The sequence below is a fragment of the Tursiops truncatus genome, chromosome 15 (genome assembly GCF_011762595.2).
Source record: "Tursiops truncatus isolate mTurTru1 chromosome 15, mTurTru1.mat.Y, whole genome shotgun sequence".
NCBI lineage: Eukaryota > Metazoa > Chordata > Mammalia > Artiodactyla > Delphinidae > Tursiops > Tursiops truncatus.
Window position 1 is genome coordinate 81,746,940 of NC_047048.1, and position 26,615 is coordinate 81,773,554.

Below are 26,615 nucleotides of genomic sequence, written 5' to 3' on the forward strand. Positions count from 1 at the left end.
CTCGGTGGTTCCCAGACTCTGGGTCTTTCCCTGCGCTACTCCCAGAAAATAGCAAAGCCTGTCTGAAGGGTACAATGGGGGACTTTCTAGGAAGAAAGTATTAGAAGTTTCTAGAACTCTCTGGAATGCTGTTGTCTTGGGGCAGGAACAGCCTGCAGCCAGTCCCCATCCTCCCCATGTCTCAGTTCTGTCTCAGAGTGACCCCGGCCAGTGGTGCATGAACCCCACCTGGCCTGTGGAGTCGAGGAGGGGGCAGAGCCTGGGAATGCATCCAGAGCCTCTTTGCAGAACTCAAGTCCCCTTCCTCCCCCAGTGCGCTAGCAGATGCTTGGCAGTTGGATTTTTCCCTGACCTCGGGAGGTGCGTGGAGGACATGGAAAGTCCAGTCCCTGACCCCAGGATGGGACTGGCCCAAGGGGCTGGCCGGGGAGGAGGGGATGTACTAGGTGTGGAGGAGGACACTGCCTTCCTTCTCCCTGACACTGGGAGGGAGGACCCAGCTGGCTGCCCCGCACATGAGGGCAGAGCACAAAGCCCATCGCCCCAGAGCAGCACTGAGGCCTCTGAAAGGTCAGGTGAGCCTGTCAAGTTAGAAGGAGAATTGGATGGGCAGGCAGGACCCCGGGCCCTCTCTGGCCTACTCCTTCCGGTCTCGGGACCTTTGCACCAGCTGCTGCCTCTGCCTGGCTCTGCCCCTGGCTCCCTGGATGGCTGACTCCTTCCTCCTTTCAGATCTCGACTGAATGTCACCATCTCCGAGAAGCCTTCTGTGACCGCCCTCGAAAGAGCCCTCCCGGGCCGCTCACTCTCACATCCTCCCTTTTATGTCTTCCACCGTCTCAAGTTTAAGTCACTTATTTCTGTTTAGGGCTTGTCTCCGCCGCAGCTCCCCCTGCACCCAGCTCATAGTAGCTCCTCAGTAAGTGTTTGCACAGCAGGTGCTCAGTGTGTGGAACAAGGGCATTTCCTCCAGTTGCTGTCTGTGGCTGGGGCGGGATGCCCGACACAGTCCCGACCTGCCAGGCTCACTCTGGGGAGGGCGACAGCAAGCACGTGCTTGGCAGGCCTCTGGACAGTTGCACGAATTGTACCCGTTTCACAGATATGGGACACTGAGGCTCAGGGTGGGTGAAGCCTCCAAGCCCAGGGGCCTGTGGTCAGCGTGACCTCAGCAGGGTCTTACCCAGTGGAGATCCAGGGCCCGTCCAGGCGTGGGGGCAGCAGTGCGGTGACGGGCGCTCTGCTGGGCAGGAGCTGCTGGCAATGTGGTCCCCAGCGCAGGCGGCTACCCTCTGCCATCCCGGCTGCCTCTGCAGTGTGGGCTGCAAAGCAGACGGACCCGGGTCAGTGATCCCAGCACACCCTGGTTCTTCACCTGCCTGGCCAGCAATGGGCTCCCCAGATCGGGGCGCCTCGAGTCAGCCTCAGGACCCATCTGCCTTCTGCGCGCCTGCCTGCCGTGGCCGAGTGCCGCCGGGCAGTGGCGGACGGGCCCTGCACCCGGGACAGGAGGCAGCCTGGACTCAGACGGGGCCAGACGGTGGGACTCCCACCCCCTCCCACCAGGAGCCCGGGCTCTGCTTGACCTCTGCCCCTGGAGCGGCCAGACCTGTGCCTGCCGCGCGTGGCCACTCCGTTCATGGTCCCTCCGTGGTGCCAGGCCCGGGTGTCGTCCATCCCCACGGGTGGGACCTGGCCGGCGCCGGCTCACCGTGGTGCTCACTCGGGATGCGTGTGGTGGGGTCAGGCTGAGGCGTGAGGCCAGCAGCGGGGCCAGGGGAGGGCTCGGAGGCCTCAGGGAGGAGGCTGTGAGCAGTGGGGCAGGCCCAGGGTCCCCGCCCTCTCCAGACGGGCTCGTCTCGTGGAGACAAGCCAGGCCTGGCCGTGGGAGCTTCACTTCTAGGAGCAGCTCAGAGGTGAGACCACCAGGGCCTTCAGCTGCCAAAGAGCAGCAGTTCCCTGTAATCCCTGCTCAGAGTCGGACTTGACGCAGCCCCGATGGCGGGATGTATGGGAAGCCTGGTGAAGGGCGGCATCCCGATGTTACAGCGACAGGCTGCGCTCAGGGGCGGCCGCCTCGACCCGCCGGCCCCGCTCCTGCGACAGGCCTTCCCGGGACACTTCGTCCCACCACGCCTGTGGCTGAAGTGGGTCGGGGGGCGCGGGGGCCTGGCAGAGATGGCGGGCAGCTGGAGAGACCTGCTGGGCCGGTCCAGGAGGCCCGGGAGGGCGTGTGGGCTGAGTGAGGAGTGAATGCATGGTGCCCCCTGCTGCCCACCCCCCAGCACACAGTCACGTGGTCCTGGCAGGGTCAGGAAGGGCAGTTCGGCCAGGGAGGCTGGGGTCCCCGCCCTGCCCCTTCGAAGCCGTCTGACGGGGCCCGTGGCCCCCAAGCTCTCTGCCCCCCTCGGCCTCTCACAGTGGATTCCTCACTTTCCTGGAGGTCTGGGGTCTCACCGGGAGACGCTCGGGGTCCCCAGGGACCAGCTGCGAATACTGGAGTGACACCGACGGGGACCACGATACGGCCTCAGTGGTTCCCGTTCACTCAGGACCGGCTCCGTGTATTTTTATTGTATTATCTTACATTTGCGTACGTCAGCCCAGGAGGTGGTGTTGGCATCGCTGCCTCTGATGGGTAGAGCCACGGGCTGGGCGACCTGGGCTTAGCTGGCCTGGGGCCCAGGCTGCCCGCGGTGGCAGAGCCGGGCTTCGAGCCAGGCCGTCAGCTGTGGCCTGACGGATTAACCGTGGCCCTTTTGCATTGCAGGCAGGGGGAGGGGCTGAATGAAGGAATGAGTGTAGCCCTGTAGTCCCGTGGCTACAGGAATGAAGGAATGAGTGTAGCCCTGTAGTCCCGTGTAGCCCTGAGTCCCTGTATATTCCTGCTGTATCCTATACCTGGTTTACAGGCTTTAAACAGCCAAATAAGAGAGATGAAAACTAACAACCAGGGTACTAGGGCTGTGGTGTCCCCGCGGACAGTGGGCACTTGGGCTGCCCCAAAGGCTCTCAGGGCCATTCTGCAGTGAGTCCACGCCAAGGGCAGTCTTGAAGGAGTGGTTCTGTGTTAACTCAGGCACGTCTAGCCTTTTGGGGACCAGAGCCAGGATGTTGGGGTGTACGGATGGGCATGCACGTTGGGCCAAACGCCCAGCATGGCCCCGTCGGGAATCCTGAGCTGGGACATACGTGCATCCGCGTCCACGGCTCACGCCTTCTTGTGCTCCTGAAATCAACTTCACCCGGACCCTCTGGGTCCCCTGGATCCAATTCTGCGGGTTAATTTGAACATCACTGGTTGTCAGTGAAGCTTGACAACGCAAGTGTTGATTTGGGGAATGGATGGGAGCAAAGGGAAGAAAAAGGTCAAAAGGGGGTGGGTGTTATTTGCGTGGTAGGAAAATCAAGCTTATGTCTCAGAGCAAAACCGTGAACAGGCCCCGAATATGACATTGGCGCTGCTTCCACAAAGCTTGATTTCTTGAGGAAATGTTTTCTGTCCAAAAGGAAACGAGCCTTTCCCCCAGGTACTCCCTCTGAAGGCGCGTTGAAGAGATGTCGCCTTCACGACGTTATATTTTGACACGAATCCTGAGATGGTATGTTCCCGCTAAGTGTGTTTTATTTGTCTTGCTTTTCTGCGAGAAATGGGGATTTAATTAAGTCAGGAGACAAAGAGATACGGTGAAATCTCACCATATTCAGAACATGTACATGCAAAACGCAACTGGAGCCCTTCTTTGTAAAAACCCGAGTGGAGCATGACACTGCCTCTCGGCTGAACCTTCAGCTTCAAGGTTGCAAAAATGAAACCAACCGACTAGAAATGAACTCATGAAATGTTTCCAGTCCCAGCTTTGGAGGTAGCTTATAGATTTTCTTTCCTTTCTCTCCCTCTTTTCTCCCCTAGAAAAGTCTGAGCTCAGGGAACCACAACTGAAAGCAGATGGTGCCCTGGGCCGGCTTGCACAACTTTTCCTGGGGACCTGATAGACTGAGTTAAATGCGTGGGCCAAATTGATTTTTATCAACCATGGATTTTTAATTAACAGTGGTGTCCACTTACCGCCATCCATTATTTACTGTTTACCCACTAATTAAAAATTATGCTGCTTTTGCACTCATAAGAGCAGGACATTTGAAATTAGATCGCATCGTTCAAATTACCTGCAGAATTAAATCCAGAGCGTCGAATTGCTCAGACCAGGCTACTGGGGTTTAAAATATGATCTGCTCCAGCCTGTTGTATGATCATGAGTCAGAACGCCAGGAGCAGGCTACATGGCAAACGTCGTGTGGAACCTGCCTGGGGTCTTAGTGGGGAGGGAGACCTTGGAGTCTGTCTTGAGCGGACGTTGTCTCACCCAGGAATCCCAGGGAAGGCAGCCTGTCGGTGCACTGATGGAGTGCTTCCAGGTGGCGGCCATACCTATGGACCAGCAGGTGTCATCTGCACAACTGCCCATGGTCCAGGTTCAGTCAATGCCCCCGTTTTGCAGATGAAGAAACTGAGGTTCAGAGGGTGGAGAGACTTGGCCACCCTACCCCAGGCAGCTGCTTCTTATCCAATTAACAAATAAAATATGGTAAAATACGCCTAACATGAAAGTCACCATTTTAACCATTTTAAAGCATACAATTAAAATTCGGTGGCACTTAAGATGTTCACCAGGCTATGCAAACATCAGCTCTGTCTAGTCGCAGAATTTTTCATCACCCCAAAAGGAAACTCCGTACCCATCAGCAGTCACTCTCCACGCCTCTTTCCTCTCAAACCCTAGCAGCCAGTAATCTGCTTTCTGTCTCTATGGATTTGCCTATCCTGGATATTTTGTATAAGTGGAATAAAAAACATCTACCCCTTTCTTATCTACTTCCCTTTTCTTATCTACTGTTCACAACACTTCTATTAGATGGACGTGATTATCTTCATTTTCCAGATGAAAAATGGAGCCTTGGGAGAAGATTTACACCCAGGTCCACCATCCGTGTTTTCTTCAAAGAACGTGAAAAGTGTAGGTCTGAATCAATGGTGGGGCGTGGGAGGGGTGGAGAAAAGACATGGGGTTTGTAGCCAGAGCAGATGGAGAAATAATCAGGTCTTCAGATACCTTTCTTTTAGGGGCAAAAGGCAAAAGAAAAGCACTGTTTTTTGTCCCCCCCCCATCCTAATTGGCTTGTTCTGAGGTTCTGGGAGGTGTGCCAGGTGATTCGAGGTGCAGTGGTGAGCATTTCTTATCCCAGCAGTTAGGCGTTGATTGTAAAGGGTGTTAGAAAGCAGCTGCAGTTACCGTAGCAAAATTGTGCTTTCACAGCCCGCATTGCCAAGGACAAGACTGAGTTTTCACAGGGGCTTGGTCTGAACTGGATTTTAAAAAATTAAGTAATACTTTAAGTAAATAATATTTAATAAGTAACTATTTAATAAGTAAACGCGGTCAATAGCCTGAGGGGGGTGCACAGAACGAAGAGGGAGAGACGGAGGCTAACACATCACTTCCCCTCACGGCTGTGTGTCCTGGAGCCACCACCACAAAGGACAGCAAACTGGGGGACCGAAAACAGCAGGACATTATTCTCTCACCGTCTGGAGACCAGAAGTCTGAAATCAAGGGGTGGGCAGGGCCGCGTTCTCTCCTGAGACTCTGGGGGAGGGTCCTTCCTGCCTCTTCCAGTTCTGGGGGTTCCAAGCATCGTTGGCTTATAGCTTCATCCCTTCAATCTCTGCCTCTGTCGTCACAGGGCCGTCTTTCTTCTCTGTGTGTCTGCAGCTCTGTATCCAAACCTCCCTCTCTTTCTCTTATAAAGACACCAGTCACTGGATTCGGGTCCACCCTGATCCGATATGACTGCGTCTACATCCGTAAAGACCTTATTTCCAAATACGGTCACATTCACAGGTACCAGGGGTTAGGATCTGAACATATCTTTTTGGGGATGCAATTCAATTCACAGCCGATACCAAGGGCCACCCAGGTCTCCCAGCACCCTAACCTTTGTCCGTCTACTCCTCCCCCACATGAACCTTGCATGGCTGTTACATGCCTTTGTAGAGCGGCACATGATGGCCGGAGTTCCTGTTCTCTCGGAGAGGCTGGCATTAATCAAGTGGTCCCACCATGGATTATAATTTCAAAGAATCGTTAAGTGTCTCAAAGGAAATTTACACAATGGCCAAAAACTTCCTAACACACTTGGAGTAACATTCCACGCTTTTCCTTATGATCTCCAGGGCCCTTCAACATCGGTTGTCTTCCTGTCTTTCCACGGCCGTACATCAGATCCCCCCCCATGATTCTCTATTGTGTGTTCCTAGGGATGAATAGCAAACTCTTTCCTGCCTCAGGGCTGTCGCAACGCTGTTCCTCGGCCGGAGCATCTCTCCCTCTGCTTTGAGCTGGGTGCTTCCCACTCACTGGGGTCTCAGCATAATCGGTGTTGCCCGGCAGGCTGATATCAAACATTCCCTTCTATTCTGCCCGTCCCATCTCACCTGTGCAGCACTCCTCACCTCTCTCAATTACTTACCTGCTTGCTGTGTTTTATTTACTTTTATTTTTTGACTTTTCAAGTTGATATCATTTCAGACCTACAGAAATTTTGCCAAAGCAGTAGAAAGAGCTCTAGTATACCTGGTTTCCACAAAGGTTAACATCTTGCAAAGATATATAGTACAGTGATCAAAACCAGGAAATGAACACCGATCCCATGTTAGAATGAGTCTACAAATCCTATGCGGATTTCACCAGTTGTCCCAGTAACGTCTCCTTTCTGGTCCAGGATCCAATCCAGGATCACACGTCACACTTAGTTGCCACGTCTCTTCAGCACCCTTCAATCAGAGATGCTTCTTTGGTTTACGTCTTTCACAGCCTTGACACTTTTGAAGAGTACTGGCCAATTATTCTGAAGTGCGTTCTTCGGGTTGGGGTTTTCCGATGTTTATTCATGATTTTATTCATCTTGGGCAGTTTTGGCAGGAACCCCAGGGAAGCAGTGTTTGTGCCCCTCTCAGTCGTTGCTTCAGGAGGTACGAGGTGTCAGTTTGTCCCAACGCTGGTGATGTTAACTTCGACCACTTGCTTAAGGAGGTGTCTGCCAGGTTTCTCCACTGTTAAATTACTCCTTTCCTCTTTGTCATTAATAATTATCTTATGTGGATATACTTAGAGCTCATGCAAATATCTTGTTTTCCATTATACTCCTCCCACTAATTTTAGCATCTATTGATGACCGTTGATGATTCTTACTTACAACAGTTATTACTGTGGTGTTTCCCAAATGGTCATTTTCTAGTTGCATCATTCTTTTCTGGATTTATTTTTTATTGTATTATCTGTAACTTTCTGGATTTATTGATTGGAATTGTGCTGTAAGGAAGCGCTGTCCCTTCTCCCTGTTTATCTCTTTATTCAATTATTATTTGTCTTAGTATGAACTCAGGGATATTTAGTTTATAGGTTACAATCCATTGCTGTCATTATTTACTTTGTGGCTCAAATTGTCCCTGATTTGGCCATTGGGAGCTCCATTGACTCCATCAAGCTCCAGGACTCCATCCTGGGTCCTTTTTACATGCACTTGTCATTTTTTTTTTGAGTGTGTCCTCATTTTCTGGCACTAGAAGATCTTCCAGGCTCACTTTGTACTTTTCCCGACCCAGCCCTGGAATCAGCCATTTCTCCAAGGAGTCCTGGTTCCTTTTATTGGAGAATAGTATTTAGAAACCAAGATGTAGGTGCTGGGTGCTCACTGCTACTGAGGTGTCACCCCAGGTGCCTCAACTTCTTTCTTCCTTCGTCTCTTCCTTCTTTCCTTCCTTCCCTCTTTTCTTTCTCTCTTTCTCTTCCTTCCTTCCTTCCTTTCCCCTTTCCTTCTTCCTTTCCTTTCCTTTTCCTTTCTCTCCTTTCCTTTCTTTTCCTTTCCTTCCCACGAGGACAGGCCCTTATCTCTCTTGCTCCCTGCTGATTCCCAGCCCCTAGCACAGTGCCCGATGGATGCTAAATAAATATTTGTTGTGTCAGTACATGGACAGCACTTAGAACAACGCCTTCACATAGTAGACACTCAATAAGTGCTCGTTGTGATTGCTACTTTTAGTTGAATGAATGAATGACGTGCTCCCTAAGACCAATGCACGTGAATTCCTTGTTGACATTCCTCCCACCCCCTTGAGGTTCCTCCTCCTAAAACTTGGTTGGTGATTTCCATCACGTGTGTGGCTATTAGGGTCAGGCTTGAAATGGAAGTGGAGAAAGAGAAGGCTAGCAGCTGCTGGGATCACTAGGAATCTGGCTGAGGGTGAAAGGGTGGTCAGTGAGGGAGTTCCCAGCAGGCTGGGGACCCTGATTGATCCAGGCAGGTAGAGAGGAAAGAGAAGTAGAGGCAAAGGGAGATTCAAGTCTGGGCATCAAGCCCTGCAGAGAGTTTTGAGGATGGGCCAGATCTGGCCTAAGAACCTGATGCCGGGCCCTTGGCTTCATAGCCTTTTTGACCCTTGGGACCTGCCCCAGCCAAACCAGGACCCTGCTATGGTTCTCCACCCCCAAGGAAGGCTCCATCTAGCTCCACGGCACTGTTCAATAAACAGAGACTGTGAGTCACGCATTAAAAAGGCTGAAAAGTAGCAGGTGAAATTAATTTTAACGATATTTTTATCCAGCCCCCAATCGTATATGTAATACATGCAACATGTATAAATTCAACAGGTAATAGATATGAAAACCAGTAATGAGATATTTTATATGCCTTTTCAAAGACAAGTCTTCGAAATCGGGCATATATTTACGCTCACAGCACAACTCAGTTTAGATGGGTCACATTTCAGGGCCTCGGGGGCCATACGTGGCTGGCGGCTGCTGTATTGGAAGCAAAGCTCCAGCTCAGGAATGGGATGTGTGTGTCAGATTTCGCTGCATCAGAGGTTTCAAGCTGTTTTCTGAAGCCCACAGGTGTTTTTTTTCAGGAGAGAAGGGGGGACCCAGTGAGTGGGGCTCTGGCCTCCCACCTTCTGCTTTAGCCCCTGCAGCCTCTGCCATTTGCTCTGGGAGGCTAATTAAGATCTGCTTTGAAAAAAGGGTTCTCTTGCTTAAAAAAAGAAAAAAGTCTGAAACCCTGTGGTTTATTTCAAAATCCTTAGCTTGAGGTAATTCACCTAGAATGTTTGTACTTGGAAGCTTATGCACATTTAAATAAAAATCCCCTCCCAAAAAAATAACCTCTCTTGATTAGAGGCGGCCGCCTTTTACAAATCAAGATGGGCTGGTGTGCAACAGCACACAGAGAATGTTTCGCCAACAAGCTTCAGAAACCGGCTGTTGAAATGGCAGCTGTCACCGTGTTGCTACAGCAAAAGCTGTGCTTTCCAATGAAGCCATCGCACAAAAGGCACGCAGAGTCTCCGTCTAAACTCCCCGGAGAGGGTTACAGATTGGCGCGCTATGACAGTACCAGCAAATCACAGAAATATGAAGACAAACTTTGAATTCTAAGGAGCCTAAACTTCCCCTCTGGTGTGGGTGGCTGGCCTTCACATTCCTCATATGTCCCTCATTTGGTCATAATTGAATCTCATTATCCATCTAATCTGAGAGTCTTTGCCTTCAGGGCTGGGGCGTGGGCGTGAGGCAGGATGGACTTTGCATTCTTGGGAAGCTCAGAGATGGTGTGCTCTAGAAAGAAGTGCACACCACCTCCCAGCCCTGCAGCATCCCGGGACTGTGACACGTGCCCTCTTTTCCTTGGTGAGCTCAGAGTTTAAAGTTGCCCTGAGGAATTTTGGAGCGACCCCGTGCCTGGAAAAACAGATTCTGAGCCGTTGAGGCGCTGGAGGGCCTCAGACTCGGGTGTCAGTGTGTTGAAGGGCTACTGAAGGGACATAGCTTGGTTTGTCACCGTTTCCCCCGTTCTGGGTTAAAAGTCCCGGCTTGGGCTGGACCAGGGGGGCCGGTGGAAAAGGTGGACCTAATTGGTGCCACGTGGAGAAGGGGACTGTTTTATGTTTGTGTTTGCAAAATTGAAGACATTTTGTCAAGGGGAGTGGCTGACCGTGTAGCTATCTCCCCGCGGCCTGTGTTGAGCGTTTCCTGCTAATGGAAGTGGAAACGCACAGCTCACGGGATGGGACAGGAATGGGGGGTTTGGAAGACAGTCTAGCCCGCCAGGCCTGGCTCATCAGCCAGTTTTTGTTTGTTTGTTTAGGATTGTTCCAGCACGAAAACCGTTCACATCAAAGCTCCCTCAGCCCCATGATAATACTAATTATTCCTCGCTCTGGCTGGGGCTTCCACCCAGATGAAAACTGGAAAATTCCAGCCAAAGCCCAGCTGTTTCCAAACAGCCAAGGCATCAGGGTGATTGATGGAAGTGTTTCCCTTTTCACCCAGATGTTCTGGTGTCTTGGAGACAAGGCCTCCTTCGCTCAGCCTTAGCGCCTGTGTTCCCAGGTCTGCACGTTGGCCCCTTAGATGTTCCTAATTTATACCAAATTTGGTCAGTGCTGTCCATGGATACCAACGTTCAGCCCTGTGCTTTGAGGGGTGCGGCGAGGGGGAGTTGGGGCCTGGAGAGATAGAATGTGAGATCTCTCCGGGCTTCTGAACCTGGCTCGGTCTCGCGGAACATTCTGGTGCCTGCCCCGAGGGATGTAGTTACAAGTCAGTGTTTGCTAAGCAGAACGTGTGTCTAGAAGTCTCCCGCTGGATTGAATCCTTCTTCGCTCTCTTGGCAGGAGACTGAAGCTCCCATTGCTCTACAGAACAGGAATTTGGCAGAGGTGATCACAAGGTTTTGACACATTCAGTAAGAAAGAAGACGTTTGTGTAATCGCGGTGAAGACTCCCGGAGAAGGGCGCAGGAGTAGGGATCTCGGGGCGGCAGCTTCAGGGGCTTAACTCTTCACGGGGCCTTAGGAACTGCTTCTCCACCAGGTCTTCCCCGGAGGGCCCAAGAGTCTTCTTGTCTCACAGAATTATTTAGGCTTCGAGGAGAGTAGGATGGAGTCTGTCGGTCTCCATTGAGTGCCTTTGGGTCTGTTTGTGTGTGGGCGGGGGTCCGGGGAGCAGCCCCCGCGTTGGGGGAAGTGCATCACTTACGGGGCTGTTCTCGGGAGTTTCCACAAGGGGGCCCTCTTGAGCTTCGGCTGGGGCGGTTGGGCGGCCCCGGATGAAACCCGGCACCGCCTCCTCCAGACCCGGCCTCCCCCCGAGCGCCTCCGGGCTCCCTCCGTTCACCTTGGCTTTGGCGAAGAGGGAGCCCCTGGAAGGCCAGCGCCGGGGAGCATGCTTCCTTCCACGTGGGAGGTCTTGGGTTCCGCTTGCACAGAGGGCGTATTTGGAGACCGAAGGGCGAGGGTCACGGGCTCCCCTAGCCTCGCCTCCTTTCCTTCTTCTTTCGAAGAAGTTTGCAACGCAGAGCAAACACTCCAGTTGGAACCACAAGAAAGGGCATCTGGGAAGCTTCATCAACAGTGAAACCAACCATCGTGGCTCCTCGGGGCCTTTCCCCAAACACGCATACAGGGGGGCCTTCGGGTCAGCCATGACAGGAGGCGCGGAGATTTTAAATGCGAGAAAATTATTGTCATTTAACAAGTCAATTTTTCTTACACTGTGTTGAGATTAAGTTCGTGGTCTCTTCCATACACTCGAAATAAGGAATTTCCCTAGAGTGCGATTTTGAGAGAGAACCTACATCATGTTTTGAAAAACCTATTTTGTTGGGAGTTACTGGATTTTATTTTAAAAGAAATGGTAATATTTAATTACGGCATTATTTTACTGTCTAGAAAATTAATGTGCTTTTGGAGTTTCGGGAGAAAGGCCGGCTGTAAGTCCGAACCCTATTTTTAAATTACCATACAAATAGAATCCCAAAGACGCAAATATTGGCTTTAGTGTCACAGGCAAGGTACAGGAAAATACGCCGGCTTCCTAAATGTTAAATAAACAGGCTTGTAATTCTTGCCCTCCCTTGCGACCCTGGATGGCTGCGTTCTTATCCTGGGGAGAGAGCGCGCCGCTCACCGAGGGGACAGCAGCAGTGCTAATTGGATGAGCGCAGTGGATTAGTCATCGGGCATCTTGTTACCATCCTAATAATAAGGCGCACGTTTCTGTGAAGCTGTAGAGTCGGCAAAGCCCACGATTACTTATCCACTGGGTCCTCACATCAAACCTTTGGGGTTGGTATTGAGATTGCCCCCCATTTTACAGACGAGCAAACAGAGACTCCGAAAAAGAGTCTCTCAGAGTGTCTAGCTTCCATCACGCTAATTGGTCGGTGGAAAGGCCCAAACTGCAAACGAGCTCTGTTACCCGGAAACTCCACTCTCCTTCCAAAGGCACGCACAGCCCCTGGTCTCTGCACGACAGAGCACCTACCGTGTGCCTGACCACGGGGTGCAAAGATGCTTCTACAAGGGCTCAGGGCCTGATGCTCTGAGCCAGGGCAACCCCGAAGGCTCGGTGTGAGGACCCAGTGGATAAGTGGAGGTGCTCTGGTCTGGTTTGCTGAAGGGAGGCACAAGGAGGGGGCCGCCAGGAGGAGCCTCGCCCCCCTCGGGCTCCTTGAGAGCCATAGGGAGTTAGGAACTGCTTGACAGGTGGAGAGCGCCTAATGGGCACTGGGCAGAGGCTGAGCACGTAGCAGGGAGGTGTGAACCAGCAGCCGGACTGAGCCAGACGTCATTAGCTAGCGGCAGGAGCTGCACGGGAGGCCTGCCGGCACCGGGGGAGCGGGGAGTGTGCTTCAAGCAGAGGGAGCGCCGCGGTGCGGGGGCGGAGCGCAGGTGGACGTTTTGAAAGGCAGTGCTTTCCCGAGCGCCCCGTGCTTACCTGGGTGGCACTGCCGCTGATTCCAGGCGTAGGTGATGGGCAGTTTACATCTGAGTAGTTACAAGTCTATTTCGACTCAGCTGGATAACTGACACATCCAGCCTGGGATTTTGTTAGCACGAGGCTAGAGCATACAAGGATAGGTTATCTTTAAAAATAAGTGAAAATGAGTTCGTTGATTTGGAGAGAAACGTTGACCCAATTATAGGACAGTAGCAATCAGATGTGGCCAGATTGCTGTTGGTGACACGCAATGACAGGCGGCTGGGGACCAAGGCGCTAAGGCCCTGCTGGCTTGTGTTAAGGACGACCTAGTGTATGTCGCAGAGGGGAAGGAGGGGCTTAAGGTGACCCGTGGGAGACCACCTCAGATCCCAGGTGTGGAGGCGAGGCTGGGGAAGTGGGGTGCCGGAGATGGGAAAGCCAGCCTGGGGCTGCTGAGACGTGCCGTGAAGGCAGGGAGGAAGGTGTCGTGGCTATGCGGGCTCTCAGCCAGGAAACTGGGGGAGCTGGTGGTGCTATTCCTGAGATGGAGACCTGGGGAGAGTTCCGTTTTGGGGGTGCGCGATTTGAGGAGCTGACAGGGCATCGAGGAGAGCCAGTCATGAGGAGCCGGCTGGGGCCGCACATCTGTCTACAAGGCACACGCGGGGCGAGGACAGAGGGTAAAGGTGGAGCCAGAGGCAGAATCCCAAGGAAAGCAGCCGCACGGGAAGGGCCAGGCAGGGGCCAAGGAGGACCACGCCGGGAGATGCAGAAGTACCAGGGCGCAGGTTGTATATAAGTAGGGTGGCAGATGCAACACAAGATGCCCACTTGAATTTGATATCCAGATACACAATGAAAGATGTTTTAGTATCAGTGTCTCAACGATTGCACAGATGAGTGTAGGGGTTTGGAGAAGAGAGACAAGACCAAAGTGATAGAGAGATTGTGTTTTATGGCCTAATTATTATTTTTATATAAGTTCTTTCATGCCACACAGAGGGCAAAAAAAAGAATCAGAAGATATAGAAAAGCATGAAGGTGATCTAAAAGCTCACGCCCATTGCCTCATGCAAAGTGCCTTGCCATTAACCTGCTGGTACAAGTCACCCTCTGGATTCTAGAGTCTGGGTTGTCAAGAGAGCCCGAGCACAGGGACCCTGGTCCCCTTTGAACCTCCATCTCCACAACAATATCTGGCCCATGGCAGGCACACCATAAATTTTTGCTGAATGAATGAATAAATCTTTCTAGACTTTTTTCTTTTCACACACACATACCTGCATTTATTCAATTTTTTTAAACAAAAATAGGACTGTCCTATGTATAGTATAGGAAATCTATGTTTTTAACTTAATAATGGATTTTGGAAATCTTGTAGGAAGGTTGGCCTTTTAGGACTGGAGGGACTAAGACATATTCACGGTCTTTGAAGGAAGAACCTGAGGAAATGATGAAGTGGCACAAACAGGAGATATAATAACCAGGGAAAGCTCTAATCAAGAAGACGCCAATGAAAACAGGCTAATCTCTTCAAACAAAAGCAGTATGTGGCTTGCAGTGGAATTTTCAAAATGTATAAAAAAGTTGTAAAATGAAAAGTGAAAGTTGCTTTTTACCCTGAAGCCCTGGTTGCTCCCTCCAAAGTGAATCATTTTAACAGTTTCTTGTGCATCCTCCCAGAAAATGCATTCATGCCGACCTCTGCATATAAATGTATACGTTTTTTATTTGGCTGTTAAATTTTTTTTATGAATGCAGTCTTTCTATACACATCATTCTGCATTTCACTTTTTACACTTAAATTATCACGGATATCTTTCCATCTTAGACTTATCCCTTTGTGGAAAAGACAAAATAGTATTCCATTATACAGATGAATCTTGGTTTAGTTAACCAATCCTCTGTAGATGGTCATTTAGATTGTGGTCAGTTTTTTAACATACAACAATATGTTGGACATCCTTTTAATGTAGCTTGGTAGAAGTTTTGTGGGTGTCATACAAAGAAATTGTATGTGCTTTTAACATCTTGATGGATTTGACCTAATTGCCCTCCAAAAATGCCGTTTCAATTTACCGTCCACCAATGGTATAGGAAAGTATCTATGTCCTTACACGTTTGGCCACACTGGATATTATCAAACTTTCCACTTTTTGCAAATCTAACGTATGAACAATGGAAGAGAAACTACAAGCTAATGAAAGTTTGTGGCTAAACACACATTTTTGTGTGTGATTGTGAAATACCTATAAATAAAGAGGCACGAGTTATTAAGCAGATACTCCACTAACTTGAATTCATATCCTTTTGCCCATTTTCACTGCCACCACTCTGGGTAAAGCCATCATGTCTCATCTGAAAGACTGACCTTGGTCCCTCTCTGTTTCTCCAGAATCCACTCTGCCCCCTGTAGTCCATTCTCCATGGAGCAGCAAGTGTGATCTTTAGCAAAGGTAAACTGGCATCCTGATTCTGCAGTGTGAGTCTGAATATTCTGAGGGACACCCTCCCTATGCACAACTAGATTTGATGTAAAGCATAATTTTCCAGAAAGTGGGGAAGCCTCTGAGTTCCCTGGTCCCCAAAATGAGCTGAAGTGGGACCTGTGGAGACTCTCCTGAGAGCAGAAGTCAGTGTCAACACTGAGGCTGTGAGGAACCAGGATTTAGGGGGTTGCTAGTGCCCCTTGACTCCTGGGAGAAGCAAATATGAATGTTCTCTTGAGAAAAGCACGATCATTTTAGGTGCCAAAGTTTTCCGTGAGTTTCCAATTAAAGATCACCAAACACACAAGTAAACAACCCACTATGGAGTAAGAGTTCACAGAAGTAAAAAGCTTACATACCAAGAGCATCAGATATTGCTGTTACTATCACAAAATAAAGTATGTATGAAATGTTTCATGAAATAAAATATGGAATTAAAAAAAAAGAACAACAGACATGAACCTATAAAAATGACCAAACAGATTTGAAAAAAGAATCAATGGAACTTTAAGAAATAACAAAATATAATTGTTTATATAAAAACTTAGTGCTTAGATCATGGGGTAGATTAGATACTGTTGAAAAGGGAATTAGTGGACTGGAAAATAGATGTAAAGAAATTACCCAAAATTCAGGAAAGAGGAGGGGGCTGAAAACTAAAAAAGGAGTTAAGAGACATAGCAGCTACAGTGAGAAAGCCTAAGTAATGTCTTCTGGAAGGAGAGAAAAGAAAGTTATAGGAGAAGCAATAGGTGAAGAAAAATTGTCTGATAATTTTCCAGAAGTGATAAAAGACACCAAATATTGGTACCAGCAAGGACAGTGAGTACCAAGCAGGATTAGTAAAAATAAATCAACACTTGAATCTTCAGAACACCAAAGAGAAAAAGAAGAGAAAAGAGCCATCAGCCTAGATTTTTTTTTTTTGTACCCAGCCAAACAACCTTTCAAGATCAAGGATGAAACAAAGACATTTTCAGATAAGCAATACTGAGAGTGTTTACCACTATATGAAATGATATTGTATGCATAGGAATTTGTGATGAAGGAAGGTCTGATTTTTAAGAAGGTATAATGAGCAAAGAACTTGAAAATTTAATTAAAAAATGAATAAACTGATGATCTATAATTTTGTGGAGTTTAAAAAAAAGGACATCAGCTAAAATACTGGAAAACAGTAGCATGTAATTTGGAGGAGGAATGATTAGGTTAATGTTCTAAACTTGCACTTCATGGGTAAGAAAAGGATTAAGATATTAAGATGGTATAATTTCAGAAGTAGCCACTAAAATAATAGAAGTATCATATAACTTCTAAATCAGAAGAAAGAAAAAAAAAGTAATAGGAATAAGTACAACCCAACCTTATTAAAAAAAAAAACACCTTATTTTAAAAAAAGACAAGTAGGAAAAAAGCATATAAAGCACAATTTGTAGAAAACAAAAATACGGTAAAAACAAATCTCATTTACTTGCCAGTTAACAGACATTAACAAATTGGATTTTTAAAACTCCTCCTATATGTTACTTTTATACTTGAAGCTTAAAGACACAGAAAGTAAAAGGATTGAAAATCCTTACCAAATACAAAATAAAGGAAAACTGAAACCAGATGAAATAGGATTTACTATAAAAAGCATGATTAAGGATAGAGGTCTCTCCATAAAAGGTCCAATCTGCCAGGAAGATGTGACTGTCACATAGCATCAAAATATACAAAGCAAAACTTGCTATATAGGGAGATATTGACAAATCCACCATCATAATGAGAGATGTTAGCACAACCCTTTCAATTATTTATAGGTCAAGCAGACAAAAGATTAGTAACGATACAGAAGATTTAAAAAAGAGTGACTAGACGTAATTCATTTTATACACGTGTGCACATGTACATGTATGTGTGTACATCTGTATGTGTGTTGTGTAAGTATATACACAATTATATATAAATAGATTACTGTACCCAGCAATTAGAGAATGCACATTTTTTTTGAGCACGCATGCAACATTTACAAAAACTGACTCTATATGAGGGCACAGAATAAACCTCAACACATTCAAACAATTGGTATCATACAGGTGATACTTCTGCGACTAAATTAAAAGTCAGAAATAAAAAACAATTAAAAAATCCTGTGTTTGGAAATTTAAAATACCTCTGAACCACTCAATGAAGAAATCAAAATAAAATAAAATAAAAACCAGAAATTAGAGCTAAGCCCAAGTGAAAATAGTACCTATGAAAACACATGAAATGTGCAGAAAGCAAGACTTTGAGGAACGCTTATAGGCTTACATTTAAAAGAAGAAAGTCTGAACATTCAAGATCCTTATCCAACTTAAAAAGTTAGAGCAAGAGAAACAGCATAAGCCTAAAGAAAGTAAAAGGAAAGAGAGAATAATAAGAAAAAAAGCAGACATTAATAAAGTAGAAAACAAGCTTCGAAAGACAGAATCAACAAGGCCCAAGTTCATCTAATAAATTGGATCCACCTCTGGTGAGACTGATCAGAAAAAGAAAGAAAGAACGGAGTGGCACAGTGGGCGGATGGGGAGAGAAGAGAAGAGAGGGAGATTAATACTATTGGGAATGGAAAGGGGACATAACTACAGATCCTGCATACATACACAAATAGTTCTATAACTGAGAAATCAAACAGTAATTTACCACTGTCACTCCCCCAAATAAACAAACAAATAAAAAAACCCAGGCTGGGGTGTTTTTACAGAGGAGTTCCACTAAAGTCTAAAGAAACAGATCATTCCAATTTTACATAAATTCCTCCAAAGAGCAAGAGGAGAGGGCCACCTCCGCCAACTCCTCTGTGAGTCCTTTGTCACCCAGGGCAGATCCAGGTTTTGTGGAGCCTGAAGGTAATTCAACTTGTGAGACCCTCCGAAGAAAAAGGGTGCAAATTTATAGAAAAATTCAAAATTAGCATAGAAGTACATATTGATTGAGAATGAGAAAAAGTCATATGAAATTACAAATTCTATACCATCGACAAATATTACACACATTACAAAATCCAGAACATACTATTTTTATTAATCAACAGCTTGAATCTTCTACAGCAGTTTCTTCCTGCATCTTTTGGGTTGTATAGGCTTCAACGCCCTCTTTATAAGACAAAGACTTTGTGTTTTCTTTTTCTATGGCGAGAACGGAAAGGCCATTCAGTCTTTCTTTCGCCTTTGTTGATTGAATGTATTTTTGGCTTTTGATAATTTAGAAATGTTTCTTTTTAGCTCCACAGCTCCTTATAATGTCATACATTTTTCAGGTTGTAATTAAGCTTTGGAACACCTCTGTTAAGTTTCTTTCACCTATAAGCTGTGAGATGTGAAACAACAGTTCCTACGTTAGCTCCAGCTCTGGGCAGCTCATGTCTTGTCTCTTCTCTACCCTTGTGGTTCTGGTGACTGGTGCCAAAGGACAGATTCATGTACCTTCAGGACACGTGCCTTCATGTCCTGACAGTGGTAAGGGAATCCAGTGAGAGGCTAGAGTCTTCCTGGAAGCCAGCCACCCACCTGCTCAGCCAGTGATAACTTAACAACACAGGGAAGCGGCTTCGAGGCACAAGAACACATCTCACTAAATAAAAGAATTCCCAGCTCACCTTCTCCTTAAGCTGGATCCCTGAATGCCTGTGGTCATTCCAATACTTCACAGCAAGAGGCAGTGATAGAAGGTAGTCAGAGGGAAAAGGACCAGCGAAAGAATGGGAAGAGACTGTCTCCTAAATGACTGATGTTAACATAGCTTACATTTCCAATGTTTACAAAAATGGATGTCCACGTGCAGACCTTGCTAGGGTCCTGCCCGTCCTCCTGGTTTTGGAAAGGACCCTCACAAGAGAGAGACGCTGAAGCCTTTTGAGGACAGTGTGAGGAAGGGAAATTACAGGACAACCTCATTTTATGGACATGGTTGCAAAAATCCTAAATAAAATATTAGCAAATATATAAAATAGGTAACTAGTAAGAACCTGCCGTATAGCACAGGGAACTCTACTCAATACTCTGTCTGAGTACATGGGAAAAGAATCTGAAAAAAGAAAAGAGTGGATATAAGTATCTGTATATACATATATGTATATATATAACCGATTCACTTTGCTGTACACCTGAGGCTTACACAACATTGTAAATCAACTATACTCCAATAAAAATTTTCTTTTTAATATTGCAAATGGAATACATAGTATATAAAAAGGTCATGCATTATGTCCACATGGGGTCTATCACAATAATGCGAAAGTGTTTAATATTAGAAAAATCTATAAATGTCATTCACCACGTTCACATGTGGTGAGAAACATCATGTAGATGTATGACTCATAGATGCAGAAAAAGCTTTTGATAAAATCCACACCCGTTCACAATTTTTTAAAAATCTTATCAAAAGAGAAATAGTTTTAAATATCCTCATGCCGATTAAGGGCATTACCAAAATCCCTACATTAAAAGATATATATATATATATTTTTTGCGGTACGCGGACCTCTCACTGTTGTGGCCTCTCCCGTTGCGGAGCACAGGCTCCGGACGCGCAGACTCAGCGGCCATGGCTCACGGGCCCAGCCGCTCCGCGGCATGTGGGATCCTCCCGGACCGGGGCATGAACCCATGTCCCCTGCATCGGCAGGCGGACTCTCAACCACTGCGCCACCAGGGAAGCCCTAAATGATATTTCTTAATAGTGAAATACTGAAGTGTTGGGATCAGAAATAAGAGATGCCTATCACAGTGGATGCCAATTATTCTCAACATTTACTGAAGGTCCTAGCAGTAAGATAAGGAATAAAAGGCTTAAGGATTAGAAGAGAAATAACATGGTCACTATTTGTAGATGATATGATTACCTTCAAACAGAAGTCAAAAGCTACAGAAAAATTATTGGAAACAATGAGTGTTTAGCAAGATGGCTGGATACAATAAATCAATGTAAAAAAATAGATTACATTCTATAACAGCAACAAATAGATGGAGGGGGAAAGATACCATTTACAATAGTAGTAAAATGTATAAGCTACCTAGGAATACATCTCGTAAAAATAAGCAAGACATATTTGGAGAACATTATAAAAATGTATTGAAAGACATTCCAGAAGATAGAAATAAATGAAGTGATATATTCATGGGTAGGAAATATCAAGAGATGTCTTTTCTCTACAAACTGATCCATAGATACAGTGGATTCCAGTCAGAATCCCAACAGGTTATTTTATTTTACTTTTTATTTTATTTTATTTTTTTAGGATCTTAACAAGATGGTTATAAAATTTATATGAAAGAGCAAAGGTGTCAGAAAGTGAAGAAAAATAAGGGATGGGGGAGTGTTGTATCAGAGATCAAGATTTATGGAAAACTAGCATAATTGTAACATTGTATGTTCTGTGAAGAGATAAACAAATTGACCAAAAGAATAGAGAGCTCAGATACTGACTCCGAAATTTATAAGCTTGATATATGACAGGACTGCTTGGTTATCCACAGGGAAAACAAAAAGAAATTCTACCCCTTCCTCACACCAACACCCCCAAATCAATTTCCAATGGATAAAAGACTTAAATGTAAATTTCAAAGTGCTAAAACTTTTAGAAGAGAATGTGGAAGAATATCTTTTTGACCTCAGGATAGGGAAGGATTTCTCAAACAAGATGCAAAAAGTGTTACCACTGGGAGACAGGCTAATAAATACATCAAAATTAGGAACTTCTGTTACTCAAAAGACACCACAAAGGGTATGAAAGGAAAACCACAAACCAGGAGGAGATACCTACAACACACAGAACAAACAAATGATTCATGTACAGACTATGTAAAGAAGTCCCAAACATCTTAAAGACAACACAATAGAAAAGTAGGCACAAGACACAGTATCTTACAGAAGAGGAAACAGAATGGTAAGTAAAGCTGGGTAGGGACATTCAAGCCCATTAATTGTCAGGGCCATGGAAATTAAGGCCCAGTGAAGTAACATTTTACACTCATGAGATTAGCAAAAATTACGAATTCCAAAAGTAGCAAGTGTAGGTGAAGATTAGTGGGAACGCTGCTGCTTTGTAAAACCACTCTTGTAAATGAACGTTATAAAATTTTACAGGGACTTCCCTGGTCACGCAGTGGTTAAGGATCCGCCTGCCAATGCAGGGGACACGGGTTTGAGCCCTGGTCGGGGAAGATCCCACATGCCACGGAGCAACTAAGCCCTGTGCGCCGTAACTACTGAGCCTGTGCTCTAGAGCCCACGAGCCACAACTACTGAGCCCTCATGCCACAACTACTGAAGCCCACGTGCCTAGAGCCCGTGCTCCGCAACAACAGAAGCCACCGCAATGAGAAGCCCGCACACTGCAACGAAGAGTAGACCCCGCTCGCCGCAACTAGAGAAAGCCCACGCACGGCAACGAAGACCCAACGCAGCCAAAAAATAAAGTTAAAATGATACTTAAAAAAAAAAAGTTTACAACACGAGATCAGTGGCTTACATTTTCTGTGACTCACAGTCAGAATCTGTTTTACACCAACACCCAGTATGTATGCATGCACGAGCACGCACACATGTGCACTCGCACATGTATATCATGGAAATGGAGGATTCGGGAAACAGTATTGGTTCTCACTAGGAGACATCCACGCCCTTCTCACTGGTGCTATTTTGTAGAATAAGTAACAAGATGGACAGGTTTTGTGGCAGTTGTTTTATACGCTTAAAAAAAACCTCAGGCTTCTCTTTTCATGTTTTAACATTTTCTTAATTTTTCTTTTGGTAACTAGAGCCATGTAACAAGTATGGGAAAAAATCGTGCCTTGTTTCAATAGCTTTGCTCATTTTTAGGCTGAAAGATGATGGATGGATGCCTAGAGTTTGCCTTATTATGTTGCATTGAAATCAATATTTCTCTAACAATAACAAAAGAAAACACACAGATTGGGTTCCTCTAGTGTGATTTCCTAACCCATTAATAGATCCTTACGCAGACTTTATAACTCTTGCACATGTGTACCCGCAACAAGTACAAGAATGTCTGTAACAGCCTTGCTTATAATAGCCCCAAATTGAAAACGGATGGAATAGACCAAAGAACAGAAAGGTAACCTGCAGCATCCTACATGTTGGAATATTACACAGCAGTGAAAAATGCACGGCATGCGGCCACACAGAACAACACAGACACACAGCTTAGAAACCTAATATGGAGTGACAAACGTGCAGAAAAACACGTACAGCACATAACAACATATAGCTCAAGTGCAAGCACCGGAAAATACATTCAGGGTGCACACACCCTGAAAAAAGCAAGGAACAGATAACCACAGAATTTAGGGAGGGAAGAGATATAGGTGGATAAAGACACTGGCAGTGTTCTGGTTCTTGGTGGAAGAGGTGGGTCCACAGGAGTCCATTTTATGTTATACTCCAGAGGACATATATTTTCGTAGTTATCAAATATTATGTAATAAAAAGGTACATGTGAGCAAGTCACCCTCTGTTTAAAACCCTTCCCATTCCCAAGCCCTACAAATCCAGTCTTCGCCTACGATGGCTCTCTCTTCTTTTCTGTCAGCATTTGGCACACCACACACACTGACTTACTGTCAACTTTTTGTCACACCCAGGGCTACGACTGGATGTTTGTGCCTGCCCCCAGTTGAAACATTGAAGCCCTGCCCCCCAGTGCAATGGCTTTGGAGGTGGGGCCTTTGGAGACATTCGTTTTAGATGCAGTCATGGGGGTGGAGCCCCCAGGATGGGATTGGTGATCTTACAAGAAGGGGAAGTCTTGAGCCCCCTCTCTCTTGGTGCTGTGAGGGCACAGCAAGAAGGCACGCCAGGACGAGGGCCCTCAGCGGACACGGAGTTTGCTGGCGCCTTGATCTTGGGCCTCCCAGACTCCAGAACTGTGAGAAAGACATGTCTATGGTTTAAGCCACCCAGTCTGCAGCCTGAAAGGACTAAGATGCCCAGCTTGTACTCACCCCAGGGCCTTTGCACTGACAGTTCCCAGGCCCAGGAATGCTCTTCTGGGACGTTCCAGCTCATTCTCATCCTTCAGCTCAAGTGTCACCTCTTTAGCGAGAACTTCCCTGTGATCTTGTTGCAAGTTGGGCCCTCCAGTGCCCCCCAGGGCCTGCTGCCCCCCTTCACTGCCTCCACAGGGAACAGTGGGGGTCTGGCCACTACCTTCCCAGCACTGACCGCTGTTAGTGCAGATCAGGGCACTTGGGGGTCACAGGCCTCCTCAGCTGACTGTGAGCTCAGGGAGGGCTGGGACACCTCTGCTGGGCCTGGTGCCACACCTGCCAGACGCATGCACAAACACTGACCACCAGAACCAGCTCCATAAACTGCGGGGCCCAGTGCATATTGACAAAGCAGGGCCCTTGTTCCGAGAGCATTAAGAATTTCAAGACAGCAAGAGCAGAGCATTACAGCCCGCATGGGTTCCTGTGTGAATGCCCACGGCTGCACCCTCTTGCAGATCAGTGTGTTAAAAGGCCGTGGCCTTAGGAAGGCAACGCAGGGCCTTGGAGTCACACTGCGTGACCTAACCACGCACGTGTGTCACTTTCCTGCCGAAGGCCTCTGCCGGGAGAGCTTCTCCACCCCCAGCACACACCTGTTCGTCAGCCCCCTGTGCCGAGGCTCCTTAAAGGCAGGGACCATGGCCGGTGTGCCCCGTGGCTGGAGCCCAGGCTGGACCAGACAGATCCAGGCTGGAATCCGGGTGACAGGCTGATGCTTCACCTCCAGACGCTCAGTTTCCTCATCTGTTCAGAGGCTTGCCATGCAGAAAGAGGTAACACGGGTGAAGTATTTACTTCAGGTGTCTGACACGTAGGAAAGTCTCAGTCCATGTGAGTGATTCTTGTTGCAATGCAGAACGCGAAACGCTGGGCTGTGATGCGACGCCCTGGCTGAGGGTCCCCCAGTCTCCTCGGCACGGACGGGGCCACCTGCAGAGCAGGGCGCTGCCTCCTTGTTTTCCACCAGCCCCCGCAGGAGCCAGGACCCCAGCCCTGGGGTCCCTGCTTGTGTGTTCGTGGGCACTTCTGTTTCCTCTTCCCCAGCCTGGGGCTAATGCAGCCGCATCAGGCATTCCTGGCGCGGGGAGTGAGCACAGACGACAGGATGGCGGAGAGCTGAGCACTGGGCCTGCCGCGGCAGGCTGTCGCCACACTCACACTTTATGAATATTTTTATGAGCAGAGGAGGGCAAGGGGCATTTCTATTCAGTCCTGCTGTCCCTGAGGTTAATAAGTTCAGGTTGATTTTCTGAATCCTGAAAAGAAATTTTAGTGTATGCAGTTAGCAAGAATCGACACCAAACCCCGGGTCAGGTGTGGGAGAGAATAAAACCGATTGTGCCCCAGAGGGGTTCATTGCCTGGCCTGGGAGTGGAGGTGGGTGCCCAGGATGGGGGCAGGTGCTGAGCTGGGTGGGTGGGTGGGTACAGACGGTGTACCCACATCATTTCAGGGACGAAATGCCACAAAAAACCCCGACACGACAGTGCGGGGGATGAAGAGGAAAACCAGCGAGGAGGGGTCCCCCAGCCTGCGGGTCCAGGGAAGTTTTGGGAAATGACACGTGGGTAGTACGTTGAGGCTAATGGAGTGGCGCGTGCAAAGGCCCTGAGGACGGGCAAGGAGAAGACAGAGAGCTGCTGTGGCTGCAGCTCTGCCTGCAGAGAGGGTGGGGTCCACAGGTGGGGGATGCTGCCTGGGCGGAGCAGGCCCTGGGGCTCGGGCGGGGGGGGGGCATATCCCGAGGCACAGGAGCCCTGGAGTTGCTCCGAGCAGGTACAACTGAAGGAGCACAGGGCTTGCAGGGGAGGAGGGGCTGGAGGAGCTGGAGAGCCCTCCGGGCGAGGCTGGGCAAGGCCGTGCACGCACGGGGTGGGCGGCCGGGGAGGGGGCAAGGGGCTTCTTATGAGCGGCACTGAGGTGGCGGCGTTAATAAGACTCTGATCTAACGTTGCGTGAAACAAAAAAGTAGGCTCTGCAAACCGCGTGAAAAACAGAAGTCACTATGTGAACTTGCGTGTGTGTATCACTAGGTCTGAACTCACAGATCTGGTCACAGGGGCCCTCTGAGGAGCGAGACTGCAGGAGAGAGTTTGAGGAGAGTTGAGGAGAGTTTCAGATTTACAGAAAAGTTGGGAAGATAGTACAGAGAGTCCCCGTCTACACCAGCCCCATTCCCGTTATTAGCATTTTACATGAGTGCAGTACACTTATCACATTAAGCAACCAATCCTGGTACATCATTATTAACTAAAGTCCACACTTGATTCGGATTTTCTTCATTTTTACCTAATGTCCCTTTTCTGAGAAACATGATTTTAAATTAAATTTAAAAACTAAAATTCATTTCAGTTATTAGAACACTTTTAGGTTTTGGAACAACTTGGGTAAGTGCTTGCATGTCTTTTTCAACTGTAAATTTTATAAAACCTAAATACATAGCAAGTATTTCTTTTTTATACTTAAAAAATTTTTTTCGTTGCATTGGGTCTGTGTTGTGGTGCGCGGGCTTCTCACTGCGGTGGCTTCTCTTGTTGTGGAGCACGGGCTCTAGGGGCACGGGCTTCACTAGTTGCGGCGCGTGGACTCAGTAGTGTGGCTCGCAGGGGCTTAGTTACTCCGCGGCATGTGGGATCTTCCCGGACCAGGGATCGAACCCGTGTTCCCTGCATTGGCAGGTGGATTCTTAACCACTGTGCCACCAGGGTAGGCTGTATCGAGTATTTCTGGTGGAAATTTTGTGTCCAAAATGGGATGTGCTGTCACACCAGATTTCGAGTATTATTGCACATTATTTCAAAAATAATGCGAACTCTCTCAATAATTTTAAAATATTGATTGTGTGTGGCCATATTTTGGACCTCTTGGGTTAAATAAGTTTACAATTAAATATGAATCAAAATGTATAATTACATAATTTCACTTCATTCTTTTTACCTTTTAAAAGTGTGGCTACTAGAAAATTGAAAATTACCTATGTGGCTGTGCTGATTTGAGGGGCAGAAGCCTGTGAAAAGACAGAGGAGGGGTATTTAGAGAGGAAGGAGGGGTGTCAGAGCGGGAAGGCTGGGCGGGCTGGGCCTGGGGGCTGGGTTCACTGGGCCTGCAGGGAGCTGGCAGGGGGGAGGGGTCTGAGGGGAGGGGGAGGGGGTCGGAGGGGAGAGGGGTGGGCCCTGGGGCAGGACACGCCCAGGAGGAGCCCTGCAGAGGCCTGGATGCCCTGGAGAAGGAGGGGGGCGGGGGCCAGTGTGGGGTTGTAGGATCTCGGT

General features: G+C 47.7%; 1 protein-coding gene across 1 annotated transcript in view; it reads right to left on the reverse strand.

The window, feature by feature from the left end:
• Window positions 1-26,615, reverse strand: part of APCDD1L (APC down-regulated 1 like) — a 58,460-nt gene that overhangs the window by 7,534 nt on the left and 24,311 nt on the right. The window contains exon 5 of the mRNA XM_073793310.1: window positions 1,184-1,322. Within this exon, the coding sequence (XP_073649411.1) occupies window positions 1,184-1,322 (139 nt within the window). The remainder of the gene's footprint in view (window positions 1-1,183; window positions 1,323-26,615) is intronic.